This window comes from Anabas testudineus, chromosome 21, assembly GCF_900324465.2.
Source record: "Anabas testudineus chromosome 21, fAnaTes1.2, whole genome shotgun sequence".
NCBI classification, from domain to species: Eukaryota; Metazoa; Chordata; class Actinopteri; order Anabantiformes; family Anabantidae; genus Anabas; species Anabas testudineus.
Genome location: NC_046629.1, coordinates 8420155 through 8439338, shown reverse-complemented (window position 1 = coordinate 8439338; position 19184 = coordinate 8420155). Strand labels below are relative to the sequence as shown.

The 19184-nt window shown below is 39.9% G+C and overlaps 2 protein-coding genes across 10 annotated transcripts in view; both read right to left on the bottom strand.

The window, feature by feature from the left end:
• The window catches only part of lmo7a (LIM domain 7a), a 41481-nt gene extending 27334 nt beyond the window's left edge, over positions 1 to 14147 (bottom strand). For 4 of the 9 annotated variants that reach the window (XM_026377323.1, XM_026377325.1, XM_026377332.1 and 1 more), the window contains exons 1-5: positions 13738 to 14146; positions 13417 to 13528; positions 7989 to 8059; positions 6053 to 6122; positions 1853 to 1959 (exon numbers count right to left, since the gene is read on the bottom strand). In XM_026377323.1, coding sequence (XP_026233108.1) covers positions 1853 to 1959; positions 6053 to 6122; positions 7989 to 8059; positions 13417 to 13485 — 317 coding nt within the window. In that variant the 5' untranslated portion in view covers positions 13486 to 13528; positions 13738 to 14146. Of the gene's footprint in view, positions 1 to 1852; positions 1960 to 6052; positions 6123 to 7988; positions 8060 to 13416; positions 13529 to 13737 lie in introns of all 9 variants that reach the window. The other 5 variants (XM_026377327.1, XM_026377329.1, XM_026377324.1 and 2 more) reach the window with 4 other exon arrangements.
• Positions 14148 to 15432: 1285 nt separating this feature from the next.
• Positions 15433 to 19147, bottom strand: uchl3 (ubiquitin carboxyl-terminal esterase L3 (ubiquitin thiolesterase)). The gene is made up of 9 exons (XM_026376755.1): positions 18769 to 19147; positions 18585 to 18596; positions 17674 to 17802; positions 17339 to 17495; positions 16938 to 17023; positions 16676 to 16723; positions 16464 to 16539; positions 16236 to 16294; positions 15433 to 16140 (listed from the first exon to the last, which is right to left on the bottom strand). Exons 1-9 carry the CDS (start codon positions 18808 to 18810, stop codon positions 16051 to 16053), a joined length of 699 nt encoding a protein of 232 aa, XP_026232540.1. The 5' UTR covers positions 18811 to 19147; the 3' UTR covers positions 15433 to 16050.
• Positions 19148 to 19184: the final 37 nt, after the last annotated feature.

Sequence of the window (19184 nt, the reverse complement as noted above, 5' to 3'; positions counted from 1 at the left end):
GCCATTGGTTGTCTGCAGCCTTGTTGGGATTATCTCCTCATGTTACATTCGGTCTGTCATCTCACTCTGTACTAGACATAAATACTCCAGCAAGGGAACAATGTATATTTGTCCACAAACTCAAACATGAATAGAAACAATAGGAGCAGCTCCAGGTACAACTAATAATGAGAACCTGCAACTGCTGAGTGTATCTGAAGTGCTGCAGCAGTAAGTAGCAGAAGACACTTCACCTCCTATAAAACTAATCCCTGACAAACCCAGAAACAAAACCATAACTGCTAACAGCCCTAAAACTTCCCCATGCACAGACACAAACACACACAGGTGACACCCTCAGGACCACATGCAGTGTGCGAAAGTAATGGAAGTAGAAAACAAACTATTAAAAGCTCACCCACCGTGAGTCCTGATACCATTCCAATCAATCCTACAAGTCAAAGTGACCCTCGAGTCCTAAAAATAGGACTGCGAGCCCCGAGTCACCAAACCCCCATACTCAAGAGGACATGGTGGAAAAGAAGTGAGCTACAGATTTCGTGTAAAATGTGTTTTATCTACAATTAATTTAGCTTTAATATCATTAGAAGAGGTAATGTAAGAGAGAAAAGGTCTGAACACTCAGGCCAAAGATTCACATGAGAATTATCTTTATGACACTGACTCAGACATTTAGTGAATGATATTAACGTATCTTAGAGCAGCATATCTCCTGCTGTGGGGAGAGGGTGTGTCTTGATAAAAGACGAGCAGATTTGTTTAGTTAGAGTTCATGTTGCAGTCTATGTACAGTACAGTGCCTTTAGTGTGTGTGTGTCTTTGTGATGGCTGTGGTTTCGACCTCAATGTCACATTGACTGACAGTGTTGGGTGGATCATGGGAAAATGTTTCTAGAGGTTGCGGCAACATCTCAAGGAAACATCCAGAACGAGCCTAATTGCACTAGTGACAATGGTAAAACACAGAGTTGACAGAAAGATGAGTAGCACCCACTGTCTGTTATGTCTGTTATTCATTCATACATCATGTTATTAAAATACTTTCTCAGCTGTTCAGTGCTTATCTACTTTATGTTTAGCAGGTATTACTAACAACACTGTGCTGTCAGGCCAAAGAGGGTGTTGCAGCGGATAGACTGTGCCCTGCCTTACCCCTTATCCTTAGGGCATACCTGTGTAAAAACTGAACAGGTTGTTCAACATACCACACAGCTTGGCACGCAACTGCAACTGTCTTAAACCAAAAAATAATAAACACCATGAATTCTATCCTGGTCACAAATTCAGGCACCGCCTAAGCTGCACCTGTTTCCATGGATAGACTTTGTTTTTTAAATCTATGACCTGCACCTGATAGTCTGTTACTTTTAGGACAAATTTTTTCTACCTGGGATCCTAATTTGTTGCATCACCTGCATCAAAAGGACAAAGAATATGATCAGATATTTTTCTTTTCTTATCAGAGATCGAGACCTGTTGCGCGTTCGTTGTTCTAAATCAATTCCTCCCTATCATGATTTGAAACACACAGTGTTGTGCTTCAACAGGTGCTTACCAACACAAGAATACATTCACACTGCAAATAGCACTGACCTTTTGTAACACCTGTGCAGCTAACTTTGATCACGGCTCGTGATCAAAGTTAGCTGCACAGGTGACATGTGCAATGAAAAGCACTAAAACGTTTTAATATTCATCCTTAATTGTGCTTAAGAACGGGAACATAAATAAAAACTTAAGAAACTCAGATCAAATTATTAGCAGGTCTCAGTTTACAAGGAGACCACGTCTCTGGAAGGATATTAAGGTGTTAGTAGAAACATTTTGCAAAGCTCCCAAGATCAGAACTTACTTGACTGTAACTCTTGTGGATAAATCCTGAAGATCTCCGGGGTGAAACAGCTGTGCTTCCTTTAGCCCAAGCTTCCCACAGGCCTTGAGGAAGACGTTAAGGTTGTCCTGGACAAAGAACAAAGCAGGGATGAGGGTCTTCTACCTTCTGGGGCAAAGAATAATCACTCAAGAATTCCCTGGCAGGGACACAGCCTACAAGTTATTGCTTCCAAAGTTCATTTTACAGAGGACCGAACGGGATGGGGAGGAGCATGTGTGCAGCAAATGAGAAGTGACCTAGTGCAGAACACACACAAACACACAGGCAGTGGGGAGAGGCTGCGTGACAGGAGCTGACTGACAGCAACAAAACTACCTGTGGGCCGGGCTGGGCGGGGGTGGGGACAAAGTGAGGGCGCATGACATCAGAGCTTCGCCCAAGTCCCACCCAACCTGCCATGCGAGTGCAAAAGTGACACATACAGTAGCACACTGGCTGCTGGCGTCTTCTTCTCACACCCTGAAACTGTCCCCTCCCTCCCTGCCAAGCCCTTTCCTCAGAATACCTGTGGAATCTGTGGGGTGGTGGAGTATTATGGAGACATTTGGTTGCTACGAAACACAAGGTTGGGTGACAGAAACTGACAAATATTTCCCTGAACTCAACAGGACCTGGGAGTACACTGTCAGTCATTTTATGTTGCATAAAGTTTATGCGCGTACATAGGATTTACACAGTGTTATGCCTTTATATGTGTAAAGGAACACAGTGAAAATACATTTTGCTCTATAAATATACACAGATCTCATGCATTTCAAACAAATGTAGACCACAAAAGCACCATTCCTTTCTGGGGTTATGACTTTTCCAGTTGTAATCCCGACTGTCTTGTTTATAAATCTGCACTTCCCATTGGGCTTGAGCTGCCTGAGAGGGTTTCACGTAATGACACATGGTTTAAACATGGGCTGGAATAATTAAGGGGTAGCGTGTTCTATATTTAAATGGCAAACATGCTTATTAGCAAATGGTAGGAGAGAGCTGACCTCTCAGGGCAGGCTTCTCGTTCTAACAGCTTTGCTTGTCCCTTTAATGGCAGGGCTCTTGCCCCTATAGGTCACTCTGGCTTCCTACAGGCCAAAGATCAAACCCTCATCCCGTGTATGGAAACAGCCGGGTCACTGTTTATTCATCATGACTCATTAGACATTCTCCAACTTTGTCTTATTGAACGTCATGATAATGTAATTTTCCAGTGTGATATACACATCTGATGTTGCAGTACAAAATCTGCTGAAGGTGAGTAAGCTTGAATAAAGTTAGAGAATCGCCACAGTCTAGTAAACTAGCTCACTGATATTTGCATGTAATATCTGGGAGTGGGGGTTGTCTGACAGTATGCAGGCCATAAAACACAACAGCTTTATTGCTGAAAAGTGTCTCAAACACACAATTCTCACACATCTCAATTTTCCCCTTGTGAAGTAAAGGCACACCTTGCAGTAATTTATATCACTTAGTTGTGAACGTCATTTCACCTCAAAGAGCATTATGAACAAACTAAAAGCCTCTCCTAACAGTCAGAACCAGAACATGCACAGATAATGATGCTGAAAGAATGTTACGCTGACTTGTGCCTACCCCTAATCCGGCTAAATATGCTGTACCCATCCAGCAGCCTCTAATCCCTTCATGCGGACCCTGATTTAAGTGCGTCACACCAAGAAACGGAAAGGTTTGACTCTCAAGGTGTCCGATTTGGCATGAAAGGATCTTCGTGCCTGGTGGTCACATTGTGGCTGATCTATTTCTTCTACTCCATTCTTTGTCTAAGATGGGCACACTCTGCAATTATCCTCAACTGACCCCTGGCTGTGCTTTAAACACCAAGCAAAGCTATGTTTAAAATATCAGGCTACACATTTTCAATCCTGTCACAACAAACCAAGAGGAGATGGAATACTTGAAATGTTGCCCTTCCTGAAACCGACCCAATAAACCAATCTCAACAGTTGGATCAGTCATAACATGCACCCATACAACACAAACACAGTAACAGGACATAGTCAAATGCCTGTCATTGCACAGATGATTACACAAACATTAGATGAGTAAAGACTCCCTCAGGGCCACTGGAACTGTTTATCTCCTCCCACTGCTACCTCAACTCAACAGGCAGTGGAAACATCCAGAAACATGTCAATGACAGTGTATGAATGGTGGGAAGAGGCTGATGGGGCCATCTTTAACATCCCTTAAGCCCAGTGGGCGTCAAATCGGAGCCCCCGCCTATATGCCAGCACTGGTAAAAGCAGAACCAAGCCCTAGCCAGGATGCCATAACCCAAACGCACAGCTCACAGTGTGCTAAACAACAGGCAGAGAAGTGTGCTGACATGGTATGCATTCCCAACTGAAGCCAAAGACTAGACCCAGGTCTGGTGCCAGTGTTGCTAAATATTCTGCAAAAACCAGAGATTTCCAATTTTCTCCCTTCATTCCTTCACTGGGCTTTTCACTGTGCCAGGGCTGAGGCCTGGTATAGATTTGAAGTGCTGAAATTGTACAGATACCAAAACAAAAATCACTGTTCTGTGAATAATGGCTCAAAATGTTCATATCTGAGTGTTAATGGGGCACATTTGTAAAAGTCCATTCATCAAGGGCGATTAAAGTAAGTCTGTATCTACATAACAAACAGAAAAGGCACCATCAACATGCCTTTTTGTTCTTTCCCCTGCTATTTTGTCCCCACATGCCTTTTTGGAAAGTAGGAGTCCAGTTTATACTTCTCAACAACATTCGATGGAAACAGGTAGCAGACATTAAGACACAACAATGAGGTGACAAATATGCATCAAAACCTGTTTTGATGGCTGCTTGCAGGAGACACAGCTACATTTCATTTTCAAACACTCCATTCCAGCACAAAGAACAGACTTGTTGGTATTTATAGAGATGTCAGATATAGGACCAAGCTATCTTAACAACACTACTTAACTACTTTGGAGGAAAAGCTATTCTTACAGGAGAGTGAGAGCGAGTAATGTTTGTTTGGAGAGCTCGCCACTTCTCTCTCTCTCTCCATGTGGTTGGCAGCGACTGATAGCCGCTGGCCAACCAGGAGCCATCCCATTTGCGGGAAAGTTTATGATCAGGTGGTTTCAGGTTTGCATCCAAGTCTCTGAAATACCACACCAGTGCTACTGATGGAGGAAATACCTTACCTCATTACCTCAGCAGGTACTCTGCCAGTTATATTAGCAACAGTCCAAAACAAACTGGCAGGAAATTTGATTTGTGTCATATCAGCGTAATGATGGTACAGTGTTTGTTTCTGCTAATGCTACGTTTATTGTTGACATCCAGTCAGAGTGCCTGCCTGTTTCTTCTACTGTCAACTTGTCATTGTCTTGCCAAACATGTTGGGTGTTAGTGAGCCCGCAGACACACACTCTCCTTAGGTTAGGGTTGGGGTACTCTATAATTCCTCTAGACAGCTGGACTCAATTACTCCCACAAGAGAGAGCTTTGTGAGGGATGGGTTTAAGGTAGGGTTTTCAACCCTCTACTTCCCAAGACACTGTATGTGGACACTCCCAAAACATTTCAACTGAGTCACCGTGGCCGAAACTACCGGGGCCACAAAGCTGTTTAACTGTGCAGATTGTGCCAGAGCTAGAAAGGTAAAAAAAGAAAGATATACTGATTCAACAGAAGTTTATTACATAAACCAAAACCTGGCTGCTTCTAACCGCTCATCGCTCAATCAAAACCCCAATCATCGCACAAGCACAAAGACTTTTTTGTCTTAAATAGGTTTGATTGAAGACAGGCTCGAGCATGGCAGACATCAAATTTAGAGTGCACTCAAATGTGGTCGGTGGCCTTTCAAGCAGCTCCGCGTTCACTGAACGTATTAGCTTGGATGGTTATGAGGAACGACAAGTCATTGAGGCAAACGCTTCGCTCACATTGGCAGCTGTGCATCAGACCTGTCACCAGTCAGCTTCAGCTGCTGCATGTTGCAGTGCTCGTTCGCACATCTTACAACACATCCTTTACAACACACAGTAGCCAAACATAAAGAGAAGTCACAACAACTAAAATGTAGGAAGAAAATTAGGATGATGTGTTGAGGCTGTTTTTAGATTTGAAAAACGACATCCAAGATCTTATGTCTTACATTCAGGTTGAATACAAAGAAAATATAGCTTACCAGTCCAGCAATAGGTGTGGGCAGCCTATTAACCCTCTTGATTATGCCAGGTTTGATCTTGTTGATCAGACTGTGAGCAGAAGAAACAGACAGAACATCAGGGAAAGGAAGACAGCAAGTGAAAGCACTCTGCCATTGGCTAGACGGATGTAACTAGCAAGGAAGGAACAAAACGTGTTGCAAAGTTTCTGTGTGGTGTGTTTACGACTGGGTTTAATGGTGGCCACCTGGTTTCAGTTTAGTAAATGGCCAATGCCACACTACCATGTAAACAGACTGGGTCCACAGCTCCGAAAGCATACCTTCCTCTACTGAAAACCCCAAACAAACCATACGTTTATGGTGTATAGTTTCAAAAAGGACTGTTTAGTCCAAGAGGTAAAAGAAATCCTCATAATAAGAAAAAATGCAATAAATGATTTATAACCTGACAGATGCAATGTTTATTATAAAGAACAAACCTTCTACTTCAGTAAACATGTAAAAATGCTGTTACAAGTGAAATTACAGCCGAATTAGAGCAGTAAAGCAGCAACTAATGATTCTTTTCATTATTGATTGATGTGTTTGTTATTTTCTTGATTAATTGTTTGGTCCATAAATCATCAGAAAATGGTATTTTGCATATTAAGTGTTTGTTAAATTATACTTGCAGATGAACTTAATTTACTGATCATTCATTTGGCGCTCGTCTAGGTAGAGTTGCTGGGATTAGTTTATATAATTTTGGGTCGTTAAATTTCTTGTATATATGTAAATAGTTAAATATCACTGTATATACATGAATATATGTAGAATACATTTTTGTGCAAAACACGACCACTTCACTTATTTGCAGACAAAACAGACATAGAAATTGGATGGAGAAAGGATGGAGGGAAACCTTGCCTGAAATGACAATAGATAAGAAGAAAGAATGCAAAAGGTATTTGGGTTCAAGTCATTCAGCGGTGAAACAATAGAAAGCTGTAATTATTTCATCAGATAACACACACTACAAGTTAAGAAGGATATTGTCATGTGTGCGACCTGCACTGCACATTCCTTTCTGAGCGGTTGTGATAATAACCACAACACAATAAGAATGAGGTTGATTTCCTAGGTGAAAGCGATATAATCTGTCTTCCTTTTCCTCATACTAAGAAAACATCCCTGTGTGAAAGTGTCTATGTTGTTCTGTGAGAGTAAGCAAACAGCAGAGTCAGGTTCAAATCAGCAGAATAAGGGGCTTCTGCTTTGAACCAATGCCAATAGAGGTTTGGAAGATTCTGCATGGGCTGCTAGTAATTACAGCTTCCTGCTGATTTGTGCAAATCACATCACTGTGTCCATCTAGCAGAGCTGCCCACATATGGGACATGATGCTAACCAACCACACATACACACCCCTGATCTCAGAAAAGCCACAAATCCACAAGTCTTAGAAGAGGAGTTGGTGAATTAATATGAAAGCCAATTCTGCAGAGATAAATTTGTTCCTCTAACTCATCAAAACTCTTGATGCGCCCAGGCTAATGAGAAAGCAGGGTGCCCCGAGATTTCCGATGTGGTTTTCGATGAAGGTTTTCTATTCACTACATGACTTTTCACAGCTTTCATTAAAGAAATGGGGTGGCCCATCCACAGATCTGTAACATCTGCCAAACAGACAACATAACTCATCTTGAAATAGATCACACATCATATTCTCAAGCCAGACCACAAAATGCAGATCTGACACTGGTAACATCAAATAACTATATTATACAACCTCTATTGTGCTGTCTAAAAACACTGGCTCAATTATTGTGGCTGACAAACAAACAGTGACCCGGCAGGGGGTCTGTCTGGGAAATATCAGCAACACTTACATTGGAGCGGAGACCTGGAGGAGAGCAGAGGGCTTCCAGATGAATGAGTGCTTAAGAGAGGTGCCTGGGAAAAGCAGAGTACTTACTCACACAACCGAACGCCATTCTCCAGCTCTGATCGGAAGTCGTTGCTCCCAAATTTTTTCTTGGTTACAGCCTGGAAAAAAAAGGGAAACAAAAACAGTGAGCAAAACAGCAAGAAGGGGTGGGCTGCTGGGTGTGTGTGTGAGTGCGGTGGAGGCTTGAGAAGAAAGGTAGGATGTTGTGAACAGTAGCAGAGGAAGTCAGAGGTATTTCCTCCTGAGTTCCTACAGTTTCTCTGGGCAGCGCTGAGGCAAAGTTCCTCAGGTATTCCTCAGGAGCTCTGGATCAGAACTGTTCTTCTCACTTTAATGCTACAAGCCTCTGGAAAAACGGAAGAGCTGTGCTAAAACTGTGCTGGAGCCAGGCTGCCCAAGCCGCAGAGCTATGGTAGCATCTGGAGTGCTGGAGGAACACAGCGCTGTGTTATAGCCTCATGCCTTTCCCATGATCTCAAACCGCCACTGCAGGAACACCAAGAGCTATTATGCAGGCAAATATACACACTGCATGCATGACATGCAGCCACACACACTTAAAAGCATGCATACATGAAGTACACACACAGATTTTAAACATAACATGTGTGTCTGTGCAATTTTACATTTAAAGTGTGCAACCATTAATACATGCAATCTGTACATTGTCTAAAAAGTAGTAATAGCAGTATGATTATTTAGCATTTTCATGTGAAACTGCAGGTTTGTTATGTAATACCGAAGTTATGCTGATGGCCACTCCTCAAAAAAGATTCCTGTTCTTTTTGGTTGGAATGTTTCCACTGTCAACTGCTTGGCCAAGCAGAACCTGAGCTACTAAAGCCAACACAAATACATTAGAAAACAGTTTGAATGTATACTTTTACTACTTCAGTCCTTTATATTCATTCACTGTAACTGAAAATGTTTTGCGTTAGATGCTATTTTGTTTATCTGACTCAAGAGATGTGACTCAAAATACAGAATTAAATACAGTATGCATATACTTGATGTGTTCTAGTAAGTCCAGTACTTCATGAGTACATATGAAAAGTGTTCCAAAATACCACATGGCGCAACATCTAAAAACATTTTTTAAACAGGATTTTTTTTCAGGATCAGGATTTGTACTGAACTCGGAAGACTTGTTTAACACATTTAACTGAAATCAGTATTCGAGTTATTCTAAATTCTAAATTATTCTGCTGAGCCGAACCAACAAATGTTATAATCAGGATTTTTTTGCAGAATAAGTTCAGTAATAGTTGCTGCATGAGAAAGGTAATTTATTCTAGGAGTTGATAAATAAAAACATTAAAATACTTTTTCTATTGTGTGTGATTTTAAGTCTGTCCTCAAATCTATTAATTTATGTTACCAACAGGGAAGATGAGCTTACATAAGACTGCAAGAATGCAGTACGGTAGGACAGTTGGCATTTACACAAATTCATACAGAAACTAAAAGAAGTTGGTGTGCCAACCAAATTGTTCACATGTGCCTTAGTTCAAGGGTTTTATTCTTTTTCCTTTAAAGACTCACAAGCAGGGATAACAGATGACACTCCCATAGCTAAGCACAGACCATCACTTTGAGGAGGGCAGCAGAAGACATTTCATAGATACCCTGAATAGAGCTATATATACCTGTTTGAAATTTGTTTTTGTCAGTGTACACCTAAGAACACACCCTGAATAACCTGAGGTGACCAAGGTCTCGAATACTCGTCATTCCAAGACAAGTAGATCATATTGTAATAGATGAATATGATAAAAGCTTTGACACATAAGTTTGTCTGCAGAGCTTCTGTTGTGTTAGAAAACATACCAAAGTCTCAGCCTACACTCCCTTCACTGACAAAAAAACAATCATAACCAGACATAAGAAAAAACAAAACAAAACAAAACACGCAAAGCTGCAAACACAGAAAGGCTCACATACACACATGTTCACACACAGAGCATGCAAACTCTACAGCGCAGCGAATAATCAGTCAGGCGCTGCAGTTGGCATATGAAATCCTGACCCCTACTGTTCTGGGGGCAGCAGCTGGGATTCACACACATGCAAACAAACAAGTTAAAGAACACAACAAGCTTGATTCAAGCTTATGATGGTGCTTAGTGGCTTTATTTTTCTTCATGTTTTTTTTATCATAGTTAAAACAACTAGACAGACTGAGTGGATTAATCAAGATATTATCTCCCAGTCCAAGTGGAAGGTGGGACAAACTTTGGCAATAAGCTGCCTGTAATCGAATACTTTCCTCCTATTGTCATCATTAGAGGCATTAACTCCTCTCAGATACAACCTGCTGTGTCCTCTCTCTCTCCCTCCCTGTTGAACCTGCCATGTGGGATAACAACTAGCTAATCTGCACCAACATACTGCTACTCTGATTTACCAGGGAGGGTTGAGGCAGGAGCAGAGATTTCAAAAACAGCTTGCCTTCCTGCAAACCCACCCTCACTCCCCTCAAGAATGTGCTGCTGTACATGTTGAGGAACTGAGTCTCATGACGAATTTCCCCCACAATAAAAGAAAAAAATGTGGCCACTGAACTTCATAACATGCTCTTAAAGCCTCCCCATAAATGTGTGAAATTATTTTTTATTATAAAATTACAATTAGGGTGAACAAAGAACGGTGTAAACAATTAAAGGAATAGGCAAGTCTCTGGGTCCTTGACTATAGCTATTGTTTATTCATGCAGGGCAGTGAGGCAAATCAGTATTCAAGGTTTGTGTGGATGCAGCCCCCCTCCCATACTAACTGTTCCTAAAATCCTTTGTTCCTTCTACAGAGAACAGGGGTTTGGGTCATCAGAGGGCAGCAGGGGACATTATCCAAATATTTCAAGGTTCTGACTCAAGAAAAACATACCAGTGTGGAAGCCACGGACATATCAGAATAAAAGAACTACATAAACATTTAGCTGAGAGTGAATGGCTTCTTGTGTCAGGTCGTGCTTCACAAGAGCACGTCTGAATGCAGGAAGCTACGTGTCTAATTGGTCTCTATCAATACAGTCAAAAAAAAAAAACCCAAACAAAAAACAGAGTGCATTGAGGTGACTAGCAATCGGCTCAGTCGCACAGCTCCTGGTATTAAAAACAACACAGCAAGATAAATCATGACAGGAAATTTATCAGAGGTGGCTGCAGGACCACTGCAACTTTGATCAAACTGATCAAAGTGTTGTTTAACTGAAGGTACAATCATTTTTGAGAATATTTATATACAAATATATTGAGAATATATATATATATATATATATATATATATATATATATATATATATATATATTATTATTTTGAGGTTTAGAGTTTTAACATAATAATTATGAGAATAAACAATAATGAAATGAATTGTTAGTTGCTGTACTGCACAATGTAAGTGACCAGAAATACAATATTATGTTTCACTGTTTCCCCAACAACATATCTAACAACCACAAGAAAGCATAAATTGGCTCAATGCTTCATGACAACAACAACAACAAGACACAGACTTAAACTTCCACAGGATTGTGTTACCTGTGATTGGCTGCTTTGTTCTACGGCATGTGAGGACACACAATGTGGTCCCTTTTCAACCAGCCTCACACAAATCGGAAGGGGAGCTGAAATCTTATACACATCGTCACATGACCCTCGAACAGATCAATAGCTGTAGTGAAGCTCAGCCTCCAAAACCTGTTTAAAAAGGTATTCCAGGAATTCTGGTCAACACACCTAACCGCACGGAGGCTCTTTGAGAAAATGAATTCTTCCCTATTGCAACCTAAACAGAAAATAGCATTATGTTATGTGTGCTTGTCATTTATTACAACCTTTATGTGCTAAAATACAATGAGTAAAACCATATTACATATTAAAATCTTATATTAATTATTTCACTGCAGACTAATTTAGTTATTATTCATAACAGACTGCATTTGTGTGTACAGATGCCATGTGTACGACCTTCTGACCTGTTACTTGTTTGAACACTGCCACTTGTTCTTGATTGTCATAACAGTCTGCCTCTTTTTTTATTCAATTAACAAGGACCTCTATTATTTCTGGGCACTGTATTTGTAGGACGCAGTGCCCTGTGCTGACAGCTGGCCAGCTCTGAGGGGGCTATGTTCATAGCCATGGCAGCTAATGCAGGAATGTGTCCATGTGACAGGCTCCAGACCATTTAGTCTAGTTTTTAACAACACCACCAACCTCGCCATGCACACATGCCTCTGTTTAAAGTGCTGCGAAGACAAGCAGCTTGTTAATCATTCAGCAGCAGAATCCAATAGCCACAAAACTTTCTCTTTGAAGGGAAACTCTTAGTCTCGTGCCAGAAACTGGTCACTGGTTGCTTTCGTATTTCCTCCTCGCCAGACCACTCATATATATACTGTACTGTATTGTAATAGCTCCACGTCTCATACCTTCACCTAGTCAACTCGTTCAGCTTGCTGCTCGCTCGACCTAATCTTTCTGTGCCTGCCTGAGATCATTCCACAAGCTAAGCCACTACAATAGGCCAGTGTGCAAGTGTGAGAGACACTGATGTCACATCCAAAGCATTCAGATTCACCCCTCATGAAATTAGAACAATATTTGTTTAGTTACAGCCTTGAAGCGGCTCCCTGCCACCCTGCTGGAGAGAGAGTTTGCAACATGGGGAAACATAATTTTACCCGCTAGTAAAGAAGAAAAGAAAAAAAAAAAGAATGAGAGTTTGGCTGAAAGTTGGATGGAAACTTTAGATAATTTGACATTTTGGAAATAAAAAGAGGCTGTTATTGTAAGAGTCTGCAGATTGCTTTATTTTCTTTGGTGACTATTTAGCATTTTGACTACTGTACTAGAAAAGCAGCACATTATGACCATAACAATGGCATTTGAGCTCCAGAATAGGCATCACTTGTTGAAACATCTATATAATCACATTATATTTTCCAGAATTTATCATATGTTAAATAAAATGTTTATTTTTTGATTAATTAGGAATATATAAAATAACAATTGCATCATTTTGATTATTGCATAAACAATAAAACTCCAAACCCACCCATTTTATTACTATGGCTTGATCTCTGCCTTAAATCAGGAGTGCGTTAAATTATTTATATTTTTCTTACTTGAAACAGAAGCTTCAAAGCTACAGGAACAACAAAAAAAAAAGACACTGCTGAGCAGGTCCAGGCAAGATCTGACAAAGATAGCAGCCAGCAAACAATAAAGATGAACAGGGTCAAAGTCAAATCTGCATCCCGAACTGGAGGAGAAGACAGAGATCAGTCATATACTCGAGGTTAAAAGTCTCCAAAATGTAAAATCCACACCTATAAAAACAAGTTTTTCTGAATTTCTACATTAGGATCACAAGCAGCTGTCTGTTTATTCCACCTTTATGTCACATTGCGCATTATTTCCAGTGTGAAAGCTTCTTTTAAACGTGGTAACTCACCTCAATCCATCTCTGCGCCTCCAAGTAGGCTTCGTCGCAGCTGACAGGGGACTGCTCACGCCACTCCATCACAAAAACCTATTATCCGAGCTGCACCGGGACAAATGGGTTCCTGCATTTACGGTCCAGTGACATAAATGAGGGCCACTTCAAACAACCACACACAACAAATGCACTCCAAAAACCCGTCCGGCGGCCAGGTAATCGCACCACTCATTCATGAAATATGTCTGCTATTGTTAATCTCCACCAGGTCATGTTTCAGTGAGTGCCAGGTTTAACAGTAATACATTTCCAAATGCATCAGGTTGTTCTGCTTACCTGCGCTGTCATCCGACACACCTGCGGTTTGTTCTGCTGCTATTTTCACACTCAGCTCGGTCTTGCTTTACTCCACCTTCACACACAGTCTACTCGACCCGGGCTCACCTCCTCTGCTGGAGGGAGAGACTTTCCTTTCATCAACTTTAAGATGCAGGAGTTGGAGGCTGCGACAGGAGAGTTTCCAAAAGTGGGGTCCGGGGACCACCCACGGGTCCTTGCAGCCTTCAGATGAACACCAGCTCCAGCTCGCTCTTATTCCCTCTCCAGACGATCGTTTTCATCCCAGTCCTCCTCCTGTCCGCACAGTAGCTGAGGTGCACACCAGCTTTAAGTCTGCACCGAGTGGTTATCTGCTCCTAAATGATGTCAGGCTTCAAATTAACTCCTCAGGACAAAACTCGTAGGAGTTTGAAGTTTCTGCTGCTCTGAGCACACTGCACAAAAATGTCAACAACTTTTTCAGTTTTCTGAGTTAACCTGAGCTTGAAGGAGCCAGAGCTCATTTTAAAACAGATCTCATTCCTGCAACGCCCCCTAGCGGTGGCTGAGGTGCACTGCACGGCCAGACAAACATGTAGCTCATGCTGTGGATAGTGTGGTTTTATTAAGAGGGATAGTGGGAAGTAACAATACATTTACTCATGTACACCTCAAGTACAAATTTGAGGAACTTGTATTTTACTCCAGTGTTCCTCGTTCTGCTGATTCAGACTTGTTATCAGACTTGTTGTGGTGTAGTGAAAGACTGGACATGTAATTAAACTTGCAGTTTGGCTACTGCTAAATGTTAGTAGTTCAACTATATTCATATTTGCATAACAATTCAAGTAGACGTTTTTGTGTAGTCACTTCCTGAAACTACAAACTGACGTGGGATTGTTTTGTTTAGGACAGGTTTAGGTCTCAGGTGTATTCAAGGAAGCTGTACTCTCAACTCACCTGTGAAAACTATTTGACTATAGTTTTTAATATTTTGTAGCTAAATCTTTTGAGCTTAGTGAGTAATCTTACTTGGTGTAAAAACCCACCTGAACTACTGTTCTGGAAGCCAGGTATATAACTGATGGACTGTACTGCATTTTCCTGTGTTTTGTTTTGATGGCATGCAACTTTTTGGGTTATATTTTACATCACATCATAAACACAGTCAATTTGATCCTTTTTTTAAAAATATTTTTTTCCTAAATAGCTTTAAGCAAACTATATTTTTATTCTGTAGCTTAGCTGTAGTTCAACCACTTCAGGGCAAAGTAAAGTAGCTTCCCCAACACAGGGTGTTGCTCTGCTGAATTTATTTGACATTAAAAACCCAGATTCAGATTTATGGTACATTATTTTGTGTCTGATGGACTGAAGTAGACACAATCCGCAGAATATTTTCTAACAGCTACACAATTATTCACAAAGAACAGATCGATGCTCTTTCACATTAGTCGAGTTTCTGTTCCTGAGGGTGACAGCTTTAAGAACTGTAAATGCAGTTTTAGAAATATAACAAAGTAAGTTGTTCTTTATTCCCACTGGATAAGAAAGCCACATTTACAAAAACATTTTTAACTAAATGTATATTTGGGCTCAGCTGTGGCTAGATATCAGCTTTCAGTTACAAAAATACAAATTTCTTTTTTGTAAGCAGATTAATATCAGTAAACAACTCGGGTTTGTGTATACAAAAGATTCATGAAAGACAAGTTTTAATTAATAAATTTGCCATTTATTTAACATAATTTGTAATTATTATTACAAAAATGTAGGCACCTTCCACAATCATGTACAGTCTGTATTTTTCAGTAAGCCTTCAGATACAGGCTTTTTTTTAACACTATCCCTGCAAACAACAATAGGCCTATCTGATTTTTCAGACCTATGACTTAAATTAAAGCCTTGCAAACATGTTTCTTTGAGTGGGTCTGACCACTTGGCTAGACAAAAAGCAAATCCCTACATATATTTATCACTGACCCCCCAGAATAAAGACTTTTTGATATGAAAAATGTGTTACATTTTCTTCTTTCCTTGAAACCAAACATGCAATGTAAACTTGCAGCGTCAGTGAAACATAGCTGATATCTATTTGTGTTAGAGAAGTGGAACATTTTTATCTTTTAATTGCACAGCAACGCTCCCTTACATATTCATCTAATGTGTAATAAGTGCTGTATAACAAGCGAAGAGCCATACTTTAGAATATTATCCCTGACATGTTATTTCATCCACATCAATTAGGTATTTTGAAGAAAAAAACAATCCAATAAAGTCAGCACTTGAGAATGTTTGGCAGTAATATTTCCTTAGTTTTCTCAGGTTTCCTTAGTATGAATCTTTGGAGAGTGCAATGATGGTGAAACGAACCTCCTGAGGGTCACGAGCCATGAAGATTTTACAAACCTCTACAGCATCCTACAATGCAATCAAACACAGGTGGAAAATATTGATTGGCAACTTAAACAGATTTTTGTGTGTAGATATGTCTGTTCTATTCTGTGTTTTCTTACTTCAAGGAAAGTTTCTTTCGAAGTCTTCCCATGGACAATGGGAAAAGGCTTCCGGCCATCTAGGTGGGGAAAAAAAAAAAGACATTAGGTCATTTAGATGTTTTGATTTGTTAAATTTGAAAGTGTTTAAACACCATCACCACAAAATGTGGAAATAAAGTTTTGACAAAGTTAACAACCTGACAGCACATAATTTCAATGTAGGAACTTTAATTGTTGTTAACTCACCCAGTTCATATAACTGTTCCCCGACCTTCACAAAAGCTATAAAATGCAGGTTGACTTTCTCATCTAAGCTTGGGGCCTGTAACAGTCAACAAAAAAAAGCTATATTGAGTTTGCACGTGCCTTTAAATTAGATCATACAATAAAAAAAGGTGGATTCATGGCCGTCATAAGCAATTGAAGACAACACTGAAAATCTATAAGACAATACAAACCTCAGTCTGTCCTTCTTGTGCACTTGTTTCATGTGTAACACGTATACTCTGAAACAAAAAGCACAAAAAAGTGGTTTATGTATTACACTTAGTGGTGACATTAACTATATTTTGTGTTTCATAATGTATTCCTTTATTTTCTTGTGCGATGTGATGCTAGTGACCTTGTGTCACCATTAACTCCTAGGCCAAACAAATCCAAGATGTTGGTGTAGCTCTTTAATTGTGTAACTATTTCGGTCCACTTTTGATGTCATCCTACCTCATCTTTTTCCAGGAAGGCAGCCCTTTCCTCTGGGGTCATTTTAGTGGTTTGTTCAATAAACTTCTTAAGAGGGGAGTCAGGCTCTGAGGAGAAGAAACAACATACAGTAATGTCAACAAAAAAACTGCCTGCAAGGAAAATTGTACTTGGATTTACAGCAAGTCTGTCGTAGTTCAGGAAAATTAATAACTAATGCCTTTTACAGGGTTCTTGTCATGTTAAAGTTACCAGTAGTTTCTCAAAATAGAATGTAATTAATACAGTATATCATCCATTCATTCTAGTTAAACCTTACACAAATAACTGTGCAATCATGCAGCTCACAAGCTCTCACTTTCACATTTTAAACATGGCAATATTTTACCTTTCTCTATGACACCAACAGAATAATAACTCACCAAAGTCCAGTTGTGCCTCGTTGTTTGCCACTGCATGAATTAATCCTATTGTTCCACAGGCATTTCCAATGGTTTGCTTAATGAAATAGACATCAGGGGAGACCTGCTGTCGTTGATCCTTCAGTTTCTCTTCCTCTTCTAGCTTGAATGCTTCATACTGAACAGATGTAGATTAGTAATGTGTTTTTAACAATGTTAAAAACACATTAAAAAAACATGTTAATGGACACAACACTGTGTAACATGTATAGAGTGAATAGAGCCATTATGTTGTCTGAACATGCAATTTATACATTTTGTACAATACTAGAAGTTGCAAGAACAAAACAAAGTACCTTCTCTGTCACTGGGAAGAGAAGTAGCACTGCACACACTGGTCGTGGTACCATGCTGAGAAGTTCTGGATCCAATCCATACACATCGCCAAACTGCCAGGTTGACTTCATACCCAAAGAACTGACAAACTACAATGAATTTAAGAGTAGATTTGTTTTGACACAAAGATTTCAAGCTAAAAAAACATCTGGCAGACAAATTTAAGCTAATGGGAAGTTGCATATCTATACATGAATCATATCTAACTCCCAAATGGGTAGAATATTTGTCTTTAATGCTAAAATTATGTTAAAACTGAACGGTAAATTATTGCAATTATTTTCTTACTGCATGCAAGCAGAATAAAAATCAGTTGAAGTAAGTGTTTTTGACTTCTGTAGAGACATATGATCTAATTGCTTCCTTGCAAACAATGTATTGTGATATTAATTACAAATCACTGCAAATATTCAGCTACCAATTAATTAGGTACACCTATTGTAGCTTATTAAAAGAAACAGCCCTGTCCACATCCTAAAATCACAGATATTTGCACAAGCTGTAAAACCTTTAGGTCAGATCGTTTTTTCAGGTAGATACTTTAGTAAATGTCATGAGTATGTGCATTTAAAAACAGAACTATGTAATAGACATTAAATATTAAACGTAAAGAATAAATTATGAGAACTTTATAGAATATATTTTCATACAAGTGAGGTATACTACTGCCAATATATGATGCTAAAAGCTATGTCCAAATCCTCAAGGTCACCTCCTGCTTGTTTAACAGTTGTACATCATTTCCTAACTTTTATTCCCTAATGACGCTGCATGAAGTATTTCTGCTGGGTAGGCCTCGATCTGCACGTCGCATTTTCGCTGATTATTCAGGCCCATGAGGTGTTACCTTCACCCAGAAGACAACACTCACCTTTGTCATGACCTGAAATTAAAAGAAAAGAATAAAAGTGTTAGTCAAACTGATTTAGAAAATAAGTCTCACCGGCTACAGCTTTTGTTCTCCCTGCTAGCATCAGTTAGCTAGCCCTCACATGCATGTGCATGAATGACTTCGTTAAAATAACATGACTTGAAGAAATATCAACAATACATACTTCTGGATTTGACTCCAGAGGCAACCAGCGTGGACAGTCCATCCCGAAGTGCAAATTGCTTTTCAACCGAGAGCTGGAACTGGTTTGCAAATTTTAGTTTGACAGCTAGAAATCACTTCCGCGTCTGGAAAGTGCACCTTGATGTTTAGGTAATACGGAGGGGTGCTCACTTGTTCATAAACAATAAATACATTACTTCCAGTACTGTAGGACATAAAGGGTTAAGTTAAATTCTATTTTATAAAAAAACATATTGATACCTTTAATAATTCTGTAACAGTTTGAAAAACGCATTACATCTTTAACGTAGCGCCCTCACTTTTCCCCCAATAGTGGAACAATCCATTGTCATGGGCGTGATCCAGACGTCACCAGGGGCGGAAGTTGTTCATTCGCTTAAATCAGTGTTTTAGTCT

What these genes read in the sequence shown, in the direction of transcription:
- uchl3 (XM_026376755.1), bottom strand. Translation starts at nt 18,810, where the DNA reads ATGGACTGTCCACGCTGGTTGCCTCTGGAGTCAAATCCAGAA. An exon ending in CGAGGCACAACTGGACTTTG is followed by an intron (nt 17,024 to 17,338) that starts GTGAGTTATTAT and finishes TCTTCTCCTCAG; the next exon opens with AGCCTGACTCCCCTCTTAAG. An exon ending in CGAAAGAAACTTTCCTTGAA is followed by an intron (nt 16,141 to 16,235) that starts GTAAGAAAACAC and finishes ATTGCATTGTAG; the next exon opens with GATGCTGTAGAGGTTTGTAA.